The following is a 19,014-nucleotide window of genomic DNA, read 5'->3' on the forward strand; positions in this document are numbered from 1 at the left end:
TAAAGTAGGTAGCACTGGCTAAGGTTCCCAGAGTCTTCATGCAGGACACCCTTAGGGTACAGCAGCACTCACAAACAGCTGCCAGGTGGCCTTAGAAACTATAGTTACTGCATCCTGAAAGGCCAGCCTCATAGCCTCTGGAGCCCCCAATGACACTAGATTACAGCGCCTCTTATAGGCTGTGGTCAACTTGCTCCTAACATCTCTAAAGATTACTTCTGCTGCTGAGTCCTCCATTCACTCTGAGAGCTCCCTATGGAGCAGTCCTGAATGCCACTGGCTATGTCCCCCCATTCCCCATGCCCACTTTCTCCTAGGCTGAAGCACAAGTGCCTGTGTTGTTTGAATGTATTTCTCTCCGCAGGGAAAGCAGCAGCCAGTGAGGAGTAGGGTGTGGGTGACAAGGCAGCAGTTGCTGTGGGGGATTGGCTGTATTTTTAACTCATCCGCCTGTTTGAGGTTTCAATGGGGCCTTGTATTGAAACAGAACCCGGCGCTGCTGCTGCTGCTGCCAAATTGTGTTATTGTGCAGGACAGATGTTGTTATTGCAATCCCCTCCTTCAGCCCCCAGCACTAACCGCTTTGCATGTGCCGGGAGCCAGCACAACCATCCCGACAGATGGGGTCACGGGGTCGAGCACTATCACTTACACCAAGCATGTGCCTTCCCCCCCCCCCACCCCGAAGGGAGAGTTTAAAGGGGCAGCTGGTGAGGAGGGGAATTTTTGTTGTTTCTCATTGCTGGGGACATTATTTCTGTTTGTGCTAGAGACAGGTCAGGTTGTCAGGGGGAGCTGAGGCGGTGAAGACTCTTCTTTGGGGAAAGATCCAGGGCCGTTCCCTGAGCAATCCCGGAGAAGGAAGGATCCCAACAACTGTAAGAGCCACATGGGTTATATGGGTCCTCTCTTAGGGCTGATTTCCATTTGGAATCTCAATGCTTGGGCCCCAGAGCTCAGGGGTGCATCCCAAGCCAGGGCTGATTTATAGGGGCACCTTTCTCCCTCAGGAGAGCATTTGGCACCCTTGTTCCAAGGGACACTGAGAAGCTGCAGGCTAGGACTGTTTGCTTGGGGGGTGGGGTCACGTTTCTCTGCTACAATAACCTCGCCCTGGTCTAACCATGAAGAGGTGCTGTTTGGAGCTGGACATTTTCATTGCTCTGAGAAGAGGGATGTGTGCAAGCAGACTGAGAGTGCCAGAGAGGAGAAGGACAAAGAGGGGACAGGAGACAGTCAAGATCAAGAGTGCTGGCAATGAGCTATTAAAGAAGCCATTGCTCTGTATAAAATTCAACCCTTGGACTGAATCCTTCTCTGGGTTACTCCACAGGCTGCGATAGGGCTACTCAAGAAGCAAAGTGTTTGCTGGAGCAGGCCCCAAATCTGCCCATGGGGCACAGACCATGCCTCCTTGTCTGCATAAAAGGAGGATTATTTTACCATGAGTATTTTTCTTGTCTTCCTAGATTTTTCCCAGGTACAGGCCATCTCGAGAGTGAGAGCTGCTTAAGGGGAAAACTGTTGCTGAGCTTGCGGTAAGAAGGCTGAGTGTAATATACACAGTACAAAGAAGAGCTAGGGTTAGCTGAGCTCCTCTTGCTGGTGGTGTAGGGTTGGATCCTTCAGCTTCTCTTGGGCAGGCACTACCATGTATCCCGATTCATAAATATAGAGGGTGCTTTACTAAGCTGGCATGTTCCCTGCTATGCATAACAGATAGCGAGACTTGCTCTAGGCTGTGCACCTCCAATATGCAGCGTTCAGTCACAGGTGACCACTTTTAAAGGCAGCCTCAGGAAGGGTGGTCCAGAGGCTGGGATACTGGCCAAGGACTAAGGAGACATAGGTTCAGTTCCCACAGACTTCCTGTGTGATCTTCAACCTTAGTCTCTCTGTCCCCCATTTATAATGTGGGGATGATAGCTCTGCCTCACAGGGTGTTGTGAGGATCAATACACTAAAGGTTGTGAAGCGCTCAAATGCTATGGTGCTGGAGGCCATAGAAATATATCAGATGGCTGGACAAAGATCCATTCCTACTAGGTAGCTTTTCCTAGTCCCCTGGGACAGATTTCCCTTGTGCGTTGTATTAGAAAATCTATTGTCACCTCCGCCACTATGCTGCATGCTGTGGCCACGGGGGATGTCACCGGGGCAGCAGGAACAGCACTCCCCTTCCTCTTGCTGTCAGAGCCCAGGCACCTACCACTGGACCTAGAGATGTCCCATGAGCGGCTGGCAGTATGGGGCCTATGACTCACAGCAGAACAGTTCCCAGTCCACCCCCTAGATCCGGCTCACGCTGGCACTCAGGGGTTCGCTACCCTGTTGTATAGCACAGGCCCCTGACCAGCGCATCCCCTCTGATCCTCGCGGACACCTGCGCCCCTGCAGGGGTGAGGCTGAGAGCCCCGCTGGCGTGCTGCCGCCAAGGAGCCAGGCCCAGACGGCGGGGGAAGGCGCCCGGCCGGGCCTGGGCCTGCAGAGCGGACGGGAGCCCGAGGGCTGGCCCGGCAGCGCCGTGTTCCCCGTTGCCATGGCGCCGGAGAAGTTTCCTTGCCGAGGGCCGCTCCGCCGCCCATCCCGGTGGAATTCCATTGCATCATCGCCTCCGGCGCGCGGTTGCCTGGGCAACGCCGGGCACAGGCGGAGGTGATGTGTGGCCCCCGCCCCGGGCCGCGCGCTGCGCCAGGGGGCAGCAGAGAGCAGCGGGGCAGGGCGGCGCGCGGGCCGCAGCTGGGATCCCGGCCCCTGCCGCGCGGCGGGCTGCTGGGCTGGGCAGCGCCCCGGGGAGCGGGGCTGGAAGTGAGCGCGGGAGCCGCATGACCTCATGCTCAGGAACTGCCTGCCGGACCGGCTGGGCCCGCGCGGGGGAGAGGGAGCCGGGCCGACGGATGCCGCGGGCAGGGCTGGAGAGGCGTGAGCCCCGCGGGCCTGGACCCCCGCAGCGGGCGGGATGCACCGCCCGCCCGGGCTGCTGAGCCCACCGTGCGTCTGCCCCCGCAGAGCCCGGCCCGGCGCCCTGAGCGCAGCATGCCCGCCCCGCTGCTCCTGCTGCCGCTGCTGCGCACCCTCCTCGCCCGCCTGCTGCTCCTGGCTCGCAAGCGCCTCCTGCCGCTGCTCCGGCGCCTGGCGGCCCGCCTGGGCTCTCGGGAGTCCCGCGAGGCGGTGCTCACCTGCCTGCTCTGCATCCTCAACCTGCGCAAGAAGGCGGACGACTGAGACTTCGAGCCTCCCCTGGCGCTGGGGGGACAGCGCCGTGCACCCAGCCAGGGAGGGGGAGCGCAGCCTGCCAGCAGAGGAGAGCACTCTGCGTCTGCTCTGTCCAGTCCAGGGGAGGACACGGAGCCCACGGAGGGGGGAGGAGAGACCCCAGCAGCCAACCTGGGAGTGGGGGAAGGTCTCTCAACACCCTGTGGGAGCCAGGCCAGTCCCCTGGGAGCAGACTCATCACTCCCCATCTCAGCTGTGCAGAGCTGCCCTGTTTCCAGCCTTTTCCTGGGAGGATCATTTTCGTCATCTTGGTCTGAAGATGGGATCGATTCCCCCCCTCACCTCCCTTCTACTCTCCTGCTCTCCTGCTCCTGTTTTCTGACAGCCCCTCTGGAAGGGGATCCCTCCCCTTGGCCCCCCCCAAGGGGTGTGCTATGGTTATTTTGTGACTTTTGCCCTTTGGAACGGTTGGAAGCCCCACATTCTGGGCCATTTCAAAGGAGGCTGGACAGAGGCCTGGGGAGTGATCTGGCCCAGGGCCCTGGGGGGACGGACTAGACGGCACCAACTGGGGCTTCTCCATCTCTGTTTCTGGAGGCGGAGTTCAGCTGAAATCCTGTGTCGTTTCCTTGCCTCGAGGTTTGCAGGCTGCTGGCTAGATCCTTCTCTGCCTCGCCTCTCCTTTGGCAGCCGTGGGTGGGGAGTTCAGGGTTGTGATATTCCCCACAATCTCCTGGGGGCTCCACAAGGCCGATGTTTGGGGGAGCATGTCCGGCAGCACGGCGAGGAAGATCCAGCCCTTCACCATCAGCACCAAGCTCTCCCTGCCCAAGTGCACAGTGGACTTCCCTGGGGACTCCTGCCCTGACACCATGGCTGGCCTGGATAACCATGCCCTGCACCAGAATCTCAATGAGTGTGTCCCCCTGTACTTGGCTCGGGCCCAGTCCAGCCCTGTGCCCACTGGAGGCGGGTTCCAGAGCACCAGCCCAACTGAGGAGGGCATTACCGACGAGGACCAGCTCAACCGCAACTCTCTAGCCCGCTCCATTAAGAAGATCACACTATCTAACTGGCATGGGGAGCGTGGCCCAGGCAAGGAAGGGGTGCCTGGGGTCCCGGTCCAGACCAGCTGTGAGAGGAATCACAACAACAACAACAGCAGACCAGGGAAGGCTCAGTTCAAGGTAAGGACTCTTTGTACCCTGGCCCCAGGACCCTGCATAGACACAGTCCTTTGCTGTTTTCTGTTGTTCTACATTCTGCCTCTCTGTTACAGCAGGGCTAGATCTGCCCCCCCCCACCCCCAATCCTCAACTATGGGAATCTCCATGTCTGCTGCTCTCTTTCCTTCCCAGTGAGAGGAGATAGCACAGGCAATGTATGGAGGGAGACAAACATGGGAAGGACGTCCCTTCTTGTAAAGGGCCGCTGGGAGCTCGGTTGCTTCTCTGTTTGTTTGAAGACCAGCAGGAGAACCAACCACATGGCAATATTGAGGCAATATTACCCCCACCCGCAGGGAAAAGAAACCCGTACTGAGGGTGAGGGGGAGTTTGGAGACAAGAAGCTGAGCATGCCTTTGGGAATACATCTGAATTCAAGAGCTCTTGAGGGCTCCTCTCTGATTCACAGCGGTAGCCCCCACACCTCTCCTTTGGGGACCTCACAGCAATTTTAGGGTGGGGGGGGAGTATCATTATCCCCCTTTTACAGATGGGGAAGCTGAGGCTCAGAGGGGAAGGTCTCTTCCAGGGACCACACATTATGTCAGAGTCAGGAACAGAACCTAGGAGTCCTGACAGCCAGTCACCTGTGCTCTAGCCACTCTAACACACGCCTCTTCTAATCGCTTGATGCTTGAGCTCAGAAGACCCCCTTGGTGGCCTAAGGCTGGTATTGGGAGAAAGCAGCAGAGATCTCAAACAGAAACTCCCCATGATTTAACCCCAAAACGGCTGCTTTCACCGTGGGGCAAGACTGGGAAGAGAGCAGAGAACGTGATTGCCAAACCTCTGAGCTTCAGTGCCGGTAAAGGCCAGACAGCTTCACGCAAGCCTCTGGTGTGCTCAGCACACAGGCAGATCATTGCTAGGCAGCTTGACTGAGGAGACCCCAGCTTGGGCAATGAAAGGGGGATTCTCATAGATCCTTTGCCTTAGCTTTTTTTGGGTGGGGAGGGGACATGTAATAATTGCTTTTTCCCCCATGTTATTTGGGACTCGGGAGATTGAGTGAGTGGGTCAGCCCCAACAGAAGGGGGCTGGAAGGGAGGGGAGGCCTGCAAAATAGGGCCTTGTAAGAGAGGGAAGGACAGAGGGCTGACAGGGAGTCAGGACATGCTAGAAGGAGTACAGTGTGCTGGAGTGGAAGCTGGGTTAGAAGAGAAGGAACTATGATATTCAGACAGGGTGAGAGTGGGGCTGGAAGAGAGAGAGAACAACATGTTAGTACACATTCATTCTTGTCCTGCAGTCCCCCCTGCTATCCCAGCCCTGGGCTCCCCATACACAGCTCTGTCCATGCCCCTTACTACAGTCCTGACCTGTAGCCCCTCCTCCCTGCTATTCCAGTCCTGGGCTCCCCACACACAGCTCTGCTGATGCGCCTCACTCCTGTCCTGCAGCCCCCCTGCTATTCCCCCTCCTGGACTTCCGACACACAACGCCCTTTGATCCTGAATTGTAGCCCCCCCCCCTTCCTCTCCCCGCTATTCCAGCCCTCATGAGTGCAAACTGGTATGCCAAATTAACATTGTGGTTTGTGATGCAGAGAAGCATCTTCTGGACAGTAAACTGAGGCCACTAAGCTCATTTTACTTGTGAGTGAAATCAGGATTGATGTCCAGGTTCTCAGTGGTGACCCACTAACACATTACCTCACTGCACTATCTCATTAGACCCCAAGGAAGAGTCCTCTAAGATGACCCTGAATCCTCAGCCAAGAACATGTGTGTGCATGCACACGCATGTCTCCCTGGCATTGAGCCCTATGGGGGTCTGTGCTGATTCATCCTCTGAGTGGCTCTGGGCAGTGAAAGTCCCAGCCAGCCAGGAGCACCAGCCTGTCATTTGCAGCCTCCAATCTCCAAAGCAAGGCGAGGCCTAGCTTAGTTCTTCATTTCACGTGCACTCTGGAGCTGTCTGCTGTAGGGGCTGGGGCTGGGAAAGGGCGCAGCAGTTTGGCAGGAAGGATGAGGTCATCTCATGCTGAGAGCCCTGTTTTCCTGAAGCTGCTGGATTGTGAGGCACAGTGTGTATAAAGTGCCTGTGTCACCTGCAGGCTTACTTCCCATTGCTGAGCGCTGGGTGGGGAAGGGCCGAACAGGCCACAATGGGCATGGTGACAGGACGGCCCATGAGTTGTTCCCAGGATACTGTGCCTGGCACAGGTTTCAGAGTAGCAGCCGTGTTAGTCTGTATTCGCAAAAAGAAAAGGAGTACTTGTGGCACCTTAGAGACTAACAAATTTATTAGAGCATAAGCTTTCGTGAGCTACAAAGCTTATGCTCTAATAGATTTGTTAGTCTCTAAGGTGTCACAAGTACTCCTTTTCTTTTTGTGCCTGGCACAGCAGCAGCCGCTCAGTATCTCTAACCACCTGCCATTCCCCAAACAGGATAGACGATAATGTACATATGTGTCCGTCACCTCTGGCGGGGTTCAGACCTGTGGGTGCTGGCTGGGCAGGGAGAGTCCTGTTCCCTGTGAGATCCCACAGCTGCCAGGATGGTTCTGTCTGGGAGCGTTCAGCTCAGACTCTTCTGCTGTGTCTGATCATTCATTGCCGCCTTATGTCCCCTTTCCTGCTCAGGGTGCGCTGCCTCCTCCAGTGCAGATGAGGCAGATAGTGCTGTCGCAGGGATGCGTGAGCCTGCCAGAAGCAGTACAAGGTGTGCATGTAGCGTAGGTGCCAGGGAAATGGTAGTGCGAGGACTTCCCAGGGTGTGTCAGCTACAGAGATTCCTGGGACGTCTGCAAATCTGCGGGTAGCTGCGTGATATCTGCAGATATCTGAATCTGCGCACGCAGATTTCTGTGGACCATGTTTGCGGATCAGATGCAGATACAGATTTTGTGTCTGCACAGGTCTCTATATATAGCCATCTCGAGAGGGCCAAGCCAGTGCGACTGCAGCAGAGGCTCTAAAGGCTGGGGAGGGGGTGGGTTCAGAGCCCGAGTGGGAATGTCTACACAGCTGTTTTTAGCTCTGTGAGCCTGAGTCTCTAGACTCGCTGCTACGGGGTTTGTTTTGAAGAATAGACATACCCATGGGGTCCAGACCTGCATGCTTCACTCCCATGAGGAGCCTCACTGAAGCCTATTCCTGTGAGGGAAGGTGGTGAGCAAGACTTGGCCTAGAATGGCTTTCGCAGGGAAAGGTATTGTCTATTGGTTAGAGCAGGTGTGACCAGGAATCCTGGGTTCTATTCCCAGCTCTGGCACAGATTTATTGTGTACCCTTGGGCAAGTCTTTTATCTTCCCTGTTTGTAAAACGGGACTAACGATATTGACCCACCTCTGAGGAGGCTGTGTGCAGCGGAGCTAATGTTTGCAGAGTGCTTTGAGCCCTTCAGATGGCAGGAGCTCAGGATGTGGGTAGTGTTATGGTGCTGAGATTCCCGAAGGGACGATATGAAAGATAGGGAGTGATTAGCACATATCCCAAGGACTCTCTGTGCACAGTATGCGAGCCCCTGTTACTGGCTTCTCTTCCAGCTGTTGTCCCCTGTACTATAAAAGCAGAAGTGACTCCGGATGTTAAAGATGACCTGCCTCTCTGCCAGCACAGATGGGAGCTTTGCAAGCATCCAGTATCCTAGCAGTCCTGGGTATAATTCCCAGCCTGCTCTGAAACACAGTCCACACACTGTGCAGAGTCCAACCAACCCCACACCCCTCTTTCTGGCTCTATTAGCAGTAACAAAGTAACAACATACAGATCAGATCAGACCTTCTCCCCAAGCCTGACTGCTCCTAAGGTTTCTTCTCTGGGCCAGCTCAGCCCACAACCCAGATTGTCTCTCCGCAAACAGGTGGGGTGCTGAGCCACCTGCCTCAGAGAGGCAACCAAACCCACTTAACCCTTTCCTAGCAGGATCAACAGCCGCTAACAGGAGGGTGGAGGGGGTTCAGGCAAACACAGGCAGTATGTCACTATGACCTTCAGGGATCTACACCTGAAAGCCCCTATCCAAGGAGCCAAGGCTTTGGCTGCTCGGTGAAGGGGTCTCCAGACCTCTCTTGGTGAGTGGGTGAGACTCAGCCCTTACAGACTGCTTCTTCTCCACCTCTAGGTCTTTCTCAGAAAGGAAGTGGATGTGGAGGAAGAAAAGCAGGAGGCCAGGAGCCCCCATGCTGGTGATTTCTGCTCTCCGGTGGACAAAGGTCCACCCTTCCATATGGTACGTCCCCGGTTCTCTTGATTTATAAGGGTCTCTGTGAGTCTTGTACTGGGGTGGGATATTCTGGGTTGGTTGGGTGCTGTGTGAATGTGGTCTGCAGGGGACATTTCCTGAGCACAAGGGTAACAGGGAAAAGTGAGATCCCTCCTCCCAGGCCTGCAGTTGTGATGAAAAGCCAGTGGAGCAGGGGCTAACGGAGACTCTCATTTAGGGGCCTCATGGCAAACCTGGCCCAGTGGGGCAACATGCTACTTGCCAGCTCAATAGTTTGAGGCTGAATTTTGTGCATGGACCAATCCCTATAACTGAGTGAGCTTGGTCATGTCTGTAAAGCAGGCCCAGCGGGCTCAGCTGTGAGCTGCCTCCATCCAGGGCAGGGCAGGGGGGTGCATCAGATCCTGCTCTGAAAAGTGCGTGACTGGTGCAGACACATCCTGGGCTTCCAGCCATTTGAATGGCCTAGTGTGGGGAAGGCTGTAGCAACAAAGGGAACAGGCTGAGCGTTTTACACAGGAAGGTGAGAGGAGCTGGAGAGTCCAGGGATGGATACCTGAAGGGAAGCAGCATCCCACCCCTCCCTCCTCAGGCCTTCATTTCTCATCGGCCTCCCTGTGCCCTGCTTTTGATCTCCTGGGGAAGCAGTTAGAGTGTTAGCAGAGTCTGTGCTGCCTGTAGCCCTGTCGCTGAGCGTCCGTGCGCACAAGTGTTGCTGCTGCTTATTTAAGCAAGGCTGCATGAAGGTACCATGGGCCTGTGCCCAGGGCCCCGGCTCTTGGAGTCACATGACAGCATCAGAATCTCTCTTTCCAAGGTTTTTTAAAAACTATTTCTCTAGCCCTTGGGGTTGTGCAGAAAAGCTGGAAAAATGTGGCCCACATGTAACGAGTGCAGTGCTATCTGCAAAGAGCCTGAAGCGAGTGCTCTGAGGGGGGTACACTGCCCCACCTGTATCCGGTAACTCCGCTGCTCCAGGTGGTCCCCACTGTCTGATACCATCCCAGCAGAGGACTCTGTGTGTTGGGGAGACCCTCACTCATTGCTAGGGTGGTGTTGCAAATCCCCCCTCCCTCGAGTCCTCTGCTACAGAACCTTAAAAGCTAATAACAACAGCAAAAAATTAAAAGCTAACAACAGCATGTTTTCTCAATACTGAACATTTGTTCCTTGTCCTTGTGCCTCCTATGCCCTGAAGACAAGGAGCAGTGATCCCACCAGCCCAGCCTATGGCTCTGGTACAAGTGACCCAAGTGGGGTTGGGGCAAGGTGCAGAGCTGTGCATGCTCATGGCATGGTGACCCCCATAGGGGGCGTGTCTAGGGCCCTGGATTGCCTTAGTCCAACCCTGATGTAAGGGCAGGTTTGGTAAGAGGGCTGGGTGAGGGTCGCAGGTTTGTTGAAGGAGTCAGTGAGCAGAGTGCCTGCTGGCTTGGTTTGGGGTTGTACGCGGGAGGGGTTTGTCCATGCAATTCGGATCAAGCCTCGTTGTCCAGCTGTTTTATTCTTTCCCCTGGGTCCTGTTGCTGGAGCTCTGAGCTTGAGTCTCCTGTGCACAGTGCAGCTGTCATACCACCCCTGCCTTCTCTTGCCAAAGTGCTGGGGTGGTGGCCAGGATGTCTGGTCCCCCATTCAAACAGAATTCAAGCCCCCAGAGGCTGTTGGAGACTTCCTGGGAGCAGATTGGGGCACCCCACAATCAGGCACAGAGAGGTACAGGAAAGCCCCTTGGCGCTAGCCATATAGCAATAAAGTCCTGGGCCCAATAAGGACCTGGGAAATGGAAGTGTGGCCAGAGTTCTTCAGCCAGCATGTCCCACAGGCTGCGTGGCTGTTGCTGTGCTCTAGGGAGAGGCTGCTGCTGTAACCTGGCTGCGTCCTGGTTTGGCCTTGACCCCTTGGCAGCGGGAGTATGTCCTTCACATGAACCAGTCTCCAGATTTTTCTTACCTTCTGCAGCAGGGCTGTTCCGGGGACCTGGCTCAGCAAGCAGTCACGCTGGGGGTGGGGGAAATCATCCTGTAAGAATACAGCTCTATTGACAAGCCACCCAGCTCACCACCCACAGTGCGGCCTTTTTCCACCTCTCCCCATTCCATGCCAGGTGCTGCACCTTGATCTGCCCCCTCCCAACCTGATCCACCAGGCCCTACATTCCCTCCTCAGGGTGTGCACAGAATCCTCACTATTAAAACCATGGCACATCACACTCTACTGACCAGCCACTGCCTGATCCCTGTCCTTGGGCCTCCTGTGCCTGGACTGTAAGCTCTGTGGGGCATGCCCATAGCTAGTGCAATGCCAGCCTTCTCTGGCTGCTCTGTCTCCCAGGAGAGGCTGGCACTGAGCTCCCTCCATGCAGCAGGACATGAGATCCTCACAACCCCGGCCCTCCGCAGGGGTTTGTGCAGCTGGACCTCGGGCTGAGCTTGGAGAAAGGCCAGTTCCATCGCTGGCTGACCTTAGCTGTCGCCCCCATCGGAGCTGGATCCCGGACAGAACATTCCATCAGTGCAGACCACGAAAGCAAAACCCCAGAGGAAATGCAGAGCTTCTCCCCCTTGATGAGTTACTTCGAATAAGAGTCTCCAGATGCCCCTGGAGTTGCTGTGGGCTGAACTTCTGGGGAACGAAGAATTGCTATGTGGGGAAGGAGGGAGACAGGCGGGAGAATCGCCCTTCTGTTTCAGTTGCTCTCTTGCTTCAGAGCTCTGCTCTTCGCTAAAGGACACTGGATGTTCGGGCGAGGAAAACCCTGTCCCCAGGGCCCTCAGAGTCTGGTGGGGGCAGGCATGGGTGTGGGATCAGGGCACTGTAGCTCCTTCCCCAAGAGGACAGAGCTCCAGAACCATTTCTCTATTGGGTGAATTTTATTCCTTTTAGCAGGAGGCAGCTGAAAGTGAGTGAATCAGGAAATACTCAGAGAGATGGCACTAATCAAACTTCCTCCTGATGCAGGTCTGCTAATGCCTTTCATTGCTGGTCCTCTCCTCCACTATTCCTGTCCTGGACTTCCCTCACACAGCTCTGCCAATGCCCCTCACTCCTGACCCGCAGACCCCTGCTATTTCCAGTCCTTGATCAGAAAGCACAAAATCTGTCACATTGCAAAGTAGTTTAAATATGTGGAGAGAGATCCTTTGGGGGCAGGGGTGATCCCCACTCCTGTCATGCCCATGCTAGAGGGCAGTGGGCTCCCAGGCTGCTCCACTCCATTTTCTGGCTGAGTGCAATTGACACAATGCTGATGGCTCCCTGTGCTCTGTGGGAGGAGTAGAGGGAAACTTCCAAGATAACTCAGTGTGCTTTGATGTTGTGCTTGAGGGCTAGGGGTTGGGGCCAGGATTGAGAAGGAGGAGGAGGAGGCAGCTGGGGGTGGGGGGAGGGCGAGATGCAGAGAAAGTGCAACAAATGTCTGAGCTCCTCACAAAAATATGCAGTTTCACTAAAATCAGCTACTTACTAGAGGACTGAAGAGCAGCACACGTTGTCTCTGTCTCTAAATAGGAAGGAGGGTGATGCTGGGCATTACAGCCCGCCTTATTGCCATCGCATGCGATAAACAATTGAAATGATGATTAAAAGTAGGAATTATAAACCACATATCTAATCATGGGGACTAACCAGCGTGGCTGCTGCCGAGGAGAATCCGATCTATCAGAACTCTTTGAACATGTCAATAAAACAGTGGATAAAGGCAAAGTGATTGACATAATTTATTTGGACTTCCAAAAAGCCTTGGATTAAGTCCCCCACAAGAGGATATTAAGAAAACTATGGAGCCATGGGGTGAGAGGCAAAATATCATCATAGATCGCAGATTGGTGGAGACAGAAAACAGAGAGTCAGAATAACTGGTTGATTTTCAACATGGCGAAGGTTAGCAGTGAGGTGAGCCAAGGCTCCAGACTGAGACCAGTGCTGTTTGACAGATGTATTCATCTGGAAAAGGGAGTGAGTCCTGAAGTGGGAACATTTGCAGCTAGTACAAAAGTATTTAAGTTAGTCAAGTCCAGAGAAGACTGTGAGGAACTTCAGAGGGATCTAACCAAGCTAGGTAAATGGGCAACATGATGGTGGGTGAGAGTGAGTGGTGACAAATACAAAGTAATGCACGTTGGAGGGAATAGTTTGAACTACTCAAACACCTTACAGGGCATAGGTGCTGGAAGTAGGAGTGCGGGAGGTGCTGCTGCACCCCCTGGCTTGAAATAGTTTCCATCATATACAGGGTTTACAGTTTGGTTTGATAGCTGTCAGCCCCCCCCCACTATAAAAATTGTTCTAGAACCCCTGTTACGGGGTTCTAAATTAACTGTGTCAGATCAGGAAAAAGACCTGAGCATCACTGAGGACAGCTCAATAAAGACCTCTGCTCAGTAGGGAGCTGTTGTCCAAAAAGGGAACCAATGTTCAGATGCATGAAGAATGGGATGGAGAATGATACAGAAAATATAAAAATGTCATTGTACAAATATGTATTATGCCCATTCTGCTCATCCATCTCACAAAGAAACTAGCTGAAATAAAGAGGACTCAGAGATGGGCCATAAGATTGATTAGAGACCTGGAAACACTTCAGAGTGAAGAGAGATTGAAAAGATTGGCATTGTTTATTTTAGAGAGGAGATAAATAAGATGGGATGTGATCAAAGGATACACTCTAATGAAATATAGAGAAAGTAGATCAGGCCATTCTGTTCATAACACTAGAATAGGGAGCATCCAGTGAATTTGAAAGGTGGTATGTTTGAAACTAACCAAAGTAAACACTTCTTCATACAGTGAACAATTGGGCTGTGGAACCCATTGCCACCAGATGCCATTGAAGTCCAAAGCCAAGAACTTAGCAGGATTCAACAAAGATTGGAGATTTATCTGGAGAATGAGAATGTCCAGAGATACAACAATAAGGATTTTTAAGAGAGAGAAATTTCTGGAAGGGTTGTGAACGCTTCTGCTTCTAGACATAAGCCAACCTCTAACTAATAGGTCTTTTTACGGGAGCAGGTTCTCTTACAAGTCCCTATTGTAGGGTTTCTTTCACTTTCCTCTGAAGCGTGGGCTACTGGCAACTGTCAGAGACCCTATCTGGATGAAGTTCTGGGCTGATCCAGTAAAGCAATTCGTGTGTAACATAAGGGAGAGGAAATGTATTGAACCAAGAGGAAGCAAATGGAGATGGTTGCATTTTACATTGTCTGTCTATTTAGATTGCAAACTTTTTGCAGCATGGATTGTCCCGAGGACTAGCTGAGTGCAGAGACCCATGTGTGTTATTGATGCCACGACAAATTCTGTTAATGACAAGTGATTTCCGTCTCAGAAAAACACAGGACTAGAAACTCAGCTGGTGTAACTCATTGAAGTCAGTGAGCCAGATCCTCAGCTGGAGTGTCTTGGCACAGTGCTGTTGAAGCCAATGGATAGTATTTAATGTTTGTGGGAACAAACCAGGTTGTCATCCCCTTTCATGCGTGTGTTTGGGTTGGCTCAGGTGTCCACCCCCTGGTGAGTGTACTAAGTCTTTCCTCTCGTTGACTCCCTTAGGTTTCAGGATGCCATGCAGCAGCCCCCTGGAAGGAAAGTGTCAAGAACAAGGAGCCAAGTGGAGTGGCTGGGCTGAAAACTGGCATCCGAAGCAGTGCAGGGAAGGCAAACCTCCCTAACCAGAGCCCTCTCATAGTCCAGTTCAACCGAGAGATTATGCAGGTAGAGTCTGGGGTACCTTGTTCTGGGGATCCCTGGAGGAAGGTCTGGGAGCAGGGAGCTCAGTGGATGTCTGGTTAATGGAGCAATTGCCCAGGATGCTGACCACCACGCTGTGCCTCTCTACTGGGGGTTGTGTGGTGGTCCCTGGGAGGGAGCAGTGACGGTAGGAGAGAGCTCCTTCCTTCCAGCTCCAGTGGAGGAATGAAGCGGGGATGTGTCCATGGCCGGAAGCCTTTCATCTGAGCAGCAGGAGTGTGTGGGGGAGTGAACGCTCAGCTCGGAGCGAAGCCGTTGTTGTGGCATAACGTCATATTTGGCTGCCTTTCTCCAGGCCGCCTGCCCCAGGGAGCGTGGGTCAGCCTGCACAGGGGCCCAGTTTCCTCCCCCCTCAGCAGCAGAGACGGCACAGGAAAAGGGGTCACGAAGAAGGGGTGTCGCTGTCTGCTCTGCAGGGGGATGGGGGGCAGCAGGGGAGAGAGAATGAAAGGAGAACAGACTCCTCGCATGGCGGGTGGAGAGATTGCCTGTGAGGCCTGCCCGCCCGGCTCTGTCCTTTCCACTCAGCCTGCAAAGGGCCTTGGCTGCCAGGCCTGGGGGACGCGGCTCAGCCAGACTGCAGGGCTCTCCAGAGGCAGCCAGAAATTCTGGGCTTTAGCATTTCATTCTCCTTCTCCCAGGGGCTGTGCCCAGAGCCCCATTCCAGGGGACTCACAAGTGCAGTTAGACTGTTCTCGTTCTGACAAATCAGGAGCTCCTGCGCCAGGTCACCCCAGTGGATCCATCTCCCCGGTATCCCCACCTGCACCATCTCAGATCAATGGGACATCTAGCCCAGTATCCCTTGCTGCCTGCTACCCCAGCTCACACCAATGGGCCCATCTCCCTGCCATGCTGGATCGTCAGACCAATGGCCCCATGTATCCCTGTCTGGGATGGGCCCATTTACCAGCTGTCATGCCAGCTCCTGGAAGAAGTTGCTCAGTGCTGTCCCCAGGCCTGTTTCAGTGGCACGCCCAGATCAGAGCTCCTCCCTGTGTTCCAGGCCGAGAGCTGGGTGCGAGGGAAGCTGCGGGACCTGAAGGATGGCTGCAATATTCAGGACTGGGAACGGGTGGCACAGACCCTGCAAAGAGACATGAAGGATTTTGAGAACACGCTGATCAAATTGAACCAGGTATGGTGGGAGCTCCAGGACAGACCCACTCCCATTCTAGCCTCCTCCCCAGCAACCCCCTGGCATCCAGCCTGAATCCTGCTAGGACTGACCCGATTGGGTCTGTGCTGTCCTCTCCAGCACCCAGGCAGTGCCTAGCTATCCCTGTGTCTTTGTCCACCTCCATGCCCAGTCAGCACCACAGCAGGCCAGTGGATTCAAGGCTTAGGTTCTCTGAGCTGCTTCCCTTCCTCTCCTCTCCCCAGATGGGTGAGCAGCTCATGGGCCGGCCCAGTCCCAGTGGGGAGACTGTCAGGAGGCAGCTGCTGGCCCTGAAGGAGCAGTGGCAGCTGCTGAAGCAGACAGCCGGGAATCAGAGCAAAGCGCTGGGTGGGCTGCGGAACCTGCAGGAGTTCAACAGAAGAGCGGAGCGGCTGGAGGCTTGGATCAGGCAGAAGGTATGGGGAGTGGGAGAGCAGGCTGGATGGGACCTCATCAGCCTTCTCCCGGCTACCTGGTGATGCATTAGGAACATGCCCCACCCCCTGCAATGTCCAAGGTGCCCTGCCCCTACAGAGGGGTCTCTGAGCCTTGCCACTGACTCCGCCAAAGGTTTGGCCCTTGAGCAGAGACCTGCCACTTGGAAAGGGCAGGGCAGCAGCCTGGGGCCCAGGATGGGACTGTAGGACGGGGGGAGGTGGGGTCAGGGCCCTAACAGTGAAATGCCACTGGATTAAAAGTGGTATCTCCATATTCTCAGCCTATAGGCAAATTGCATTTGCCATGGAAACCAGGATCTAGCTGCCTCTGTAACGTAGAGGGGAGCTGAGATCACCCATGGACAGGGTGGTGGTGCTCCAGGGCATTTCTCCCAGTTACAGAAGGGGAAACTGAGGCAGGGAGGGGAAGGGACTTGCCCAAGTTCACACAGTGAGCTCGGAGTGGAACCCAGGAATGCTGACTCCCAGTTGCCCTGCCCTCACCCTAGACCTCCTGCTTCAGGTACAATCTTGGGCAGTTTCTCTGTAGATCTCTTGACTTCCTCTGCCCCCTCTATGTTCTAACCCCCATCTGTCCCAGGAAGAGAAGCCTGTGCTGACTGCCCTCCTGCAAGAGAGCATGGACAAGATCCAGCTCACCCGCCACATCCTTGACTTAAAACAGGTGAGTGTCTCTCCCCTTTCCTGACTCGGGCTTGGTCCCTGTCACCCCATTCCCAGGGGATGTCTTGCGTTTCTCAGCTGTAGCTCGGCCCTCAGGGGACGCCTCAGACTTCCCAGCCAGCGGTCCATCTCAGCTCCTCACTGGCTTGGGGTTATAGCCAGAACAATGACTGATTGATCCAGGGTGAGCCAGGAACATCTCAGTAACACCCAGCTATCCTTTGGGGAGGCCTCTCCATGTTCACACTGTTGAGCCTAGCGCCCCCTGGTGCCACAAGCATCAGAATGCTCTTCGAAGCCATGCCCGTCAGCCACAGAGTCCATTGTGCTGGGGGCCCCAGACACAGCTGGGCAGTGACTCCTGCCCAAGTCTCTCAGCAGCCAGTGCTGGAGCATCTGAAATGGAGCTCATAGACTTTAAGGCCTGAAGGGACCATCATGATCACCTAGTCTGAGCTCCTGCACCCTGCAGGCCACAGAACCACTCCCACCCACTCCTGTAACAGACTCATAACCTCTGGGTGAGTTACTAAAGCCCTCAAATCATGGTTTAAAGACTTCAAGTTACAGAGAACCCACCACTTACACTAGTTTAAACCTGGAAGTGACCCATGCCCCCTCCTGCAGAGGAAGGCAAAAAAAATACCATGGTCTCTGCCAATCTGACCCGGAGGAAAATTCCTTCCTGACCCCAAAATGGTGATCAGTTAAACCCTGAGCATGTGGGTAAGACCCCCAACCAGACACCTGGGAAAGAATTCTCTGCAGTAACTCAGAGCCCTCCCCAGCTAGTGTCCCATCACCAGCAATTGAAGATATTTGCTGCTAGCAGTTGCAGATCAGCTACATGCCATTGTAGGCAGTCCCATCATACCATCCCCTCCATAAACTTATCAAGCTCAGCCTTGAAACCAGTTAGGTTTTTTACTCCCATTGCTCCCCTCGGAAGGCGGTTCCAGAACTTTACTCCTCTGATGGGTAGAAAACTTTGCCGAATTTCAACCCTAAACTTGTTGATGGCCAGTTTATATCTATTTGTTCTTGTGTCCAAATTGGCGCTTAACTGGAGCTGGAGCCAGGAGCTGATCTCTCCCGTGGGGACTGGCTCATTGTGCTGGGCCAGGGGAGTTGGTGGGATTTCTCTCTTTCTCTGTCTGAGTGCAGGAGGAGCAGCAATTCCAGGGCCTGCATGAAGAGATGAACAGCCTGGCCCAGAAACTGGAGAAGCACGGCAAGAGTGAGAGCAGGAGCATCTCCGCCCGGCGCAAGCACCTCAATAAAATGTGAGTGGGGAAGAGTCACAGCCGCCTGGGGGCTGCAGAGCCAGGCAGGCTGGACACAGGGAGGTCTTGGCCTCTGAGTCGTGTGACTGTGGGAATGGCTGAGGAGGCCGGGGGAGGCTGCACTGGGTAGCACGATCTGCAATAACCTCCTCCGGCTTTCTCCGCCCAGGTGGCTGCGGCTCCAGGGGACCCTGAAGGAACAGCATGAGACCTTGCAGCTGGCCCTGGAGGTAGCTGCCTTCCTCCAGCAAGCGGACACGCTCCTCAGAGCCATCCACGCCAAGGTACCGCTGAGGGCTCAGAGCGGGATCAGCTCCGGCCCCATCGATGGTTTGAGGGGCGCAGGGTGCCAGGATGGGAAGTTCTCATGCCGGGCTGTAGGGACCTCCCAAGCAAGGGCAGTTTGGAGAAGAGCCCACTCCTCTCTCAGCCCCTGACACCTGGGTTAGCACAGGGCTGGGGAGCGTGTGGAAGGAGTATTCTCCCCACCAGGGGGCCAGGGAGAAAACCCTTGCTTTGCTCTACAGCCGCGCCCCACCTGGTTGGCTTGATGAGCTGTTTTTGCTCCTCCATGGCCAGCAGCTTGGCGGCAGCAGCACAGAATATCAAGGGAGCTAAGTAGGGAGAGGGGGACCCCCCATGCTGCGTGGAGGAAAAGAGCTTGGCTCTCCTGGCCTGTCAGAGTGTGAGCTACCCCACTGCCTGTGCCCCATCCCTATCAGGCACTTGGAACTGAGCTGAAGTGAGGACTCTCCCCAGCACCAGGTTGTGAGCGGAGCCCAACGTGAGAAGGAGGCTATGGGAGGGCCTGATGGGGGAGTATCACACTCTGCCTCTTCTTCCCTGGGCCCTGTCTTTACTCCCAGGAAATGATGGACATTCCCTACCATCTCTGGGAAGGTGACATTCTGGGGACTCCCTGCTCTAGGGCTGAGTTACCAGCTCCCCTGCCTGCTCTGGAGTGCCCGCCCCCCTCAGCCAGACCCTGAGTTACATCATTGCTGGTGCTGCAAGGGGTGATGGCCCCTGTCACCTGGGGAGCAGGACTGGAGGAGGGGATTCCTGTGTGACATGGGGTGGGCGATAGG

At 54.7% G+C, this 19,014-nt stretch overlaps 1 protein-coding gene across 7 annotated transcripts in view; it reads left to right on the forward strand.

Moving 5' to 3' along the window:
- Nucleotides 1-721: 721 nt before the first annotated feature.
- Nucleotides 722-19,014, forward strand: part of LOC119853909 (spectrin beta chain, non-erythrocytic 5-like) — a 50,731-nt gene continuing 32,438 nt past the window's right edge. For 2 of the 7 annotated variants that reach the window (XM_038397554.2, XM_043511581.1), the window contains exons 1-10: nucleotides 731-878; nucleotides 1,470-1,538; nucleotides 3,010-4,403; nucleotides 8,514-8,621; nucleotides 14,166-14,327; nucleotides 15,370-15,501; nucleotides 15,747-15,938; nucleotides 16,561-16,644; nucleotides 17,808-17,926; nucleotides 18,096-18,210. In XM_038397554.2, the coding sequence (XP_038253482.1) occupies nucleotides 3,984-4,403; nucleotides 8,514-8,621; nucleotides 14,166-14,327; nucleotides 15,370-15,501; nucleotides 15,747-15,938; nucleotides 16,561-16,644; nucleotides 17,808-17,926; nucleotides 18,096-18,210 (1,332 nt within the window). In that variant the 5' untranslated portion in view covers nucleotides 731-878; nucleotides 1,470-1,538; nucleotides 3,010-3,983. Of the gene's footprint in view, nucleotides 879-1,469; nucleotides 1,539-2,775; nucleotides 4,404-8,513; nucleotides 8,622-14,165; nucleotides 14,328-15,369; nucleotides 15,502-15,746; nucleotides 15,939-16,560; nucleotides 16,645-17,807; nucleotides 17,927-18,095; nucleotides 18,211-19,014 lie in introns of those variants that run through there. The other 5 variants (XM_038397556.2, XM_043511580.1, XM_043511579.1 and 2 more) reach the window with 4 other exon arrangements.

The sequence above is a fragment of the Dermochelys coriacea genome, chromosome 3 (genome assembly GCF_009764565.3).
Source record: "Dermochelys coriacea isolate rDerCor1 chromosome 3, rDerCor1.pri.v4, whole genome shotgun sequence".
NCBI classification, from domain to species: Eukaryota; Metazoa; Chordata; order Testudines; family Dermochelyidae; genus Dermochelys; species Dermochelys coriacea.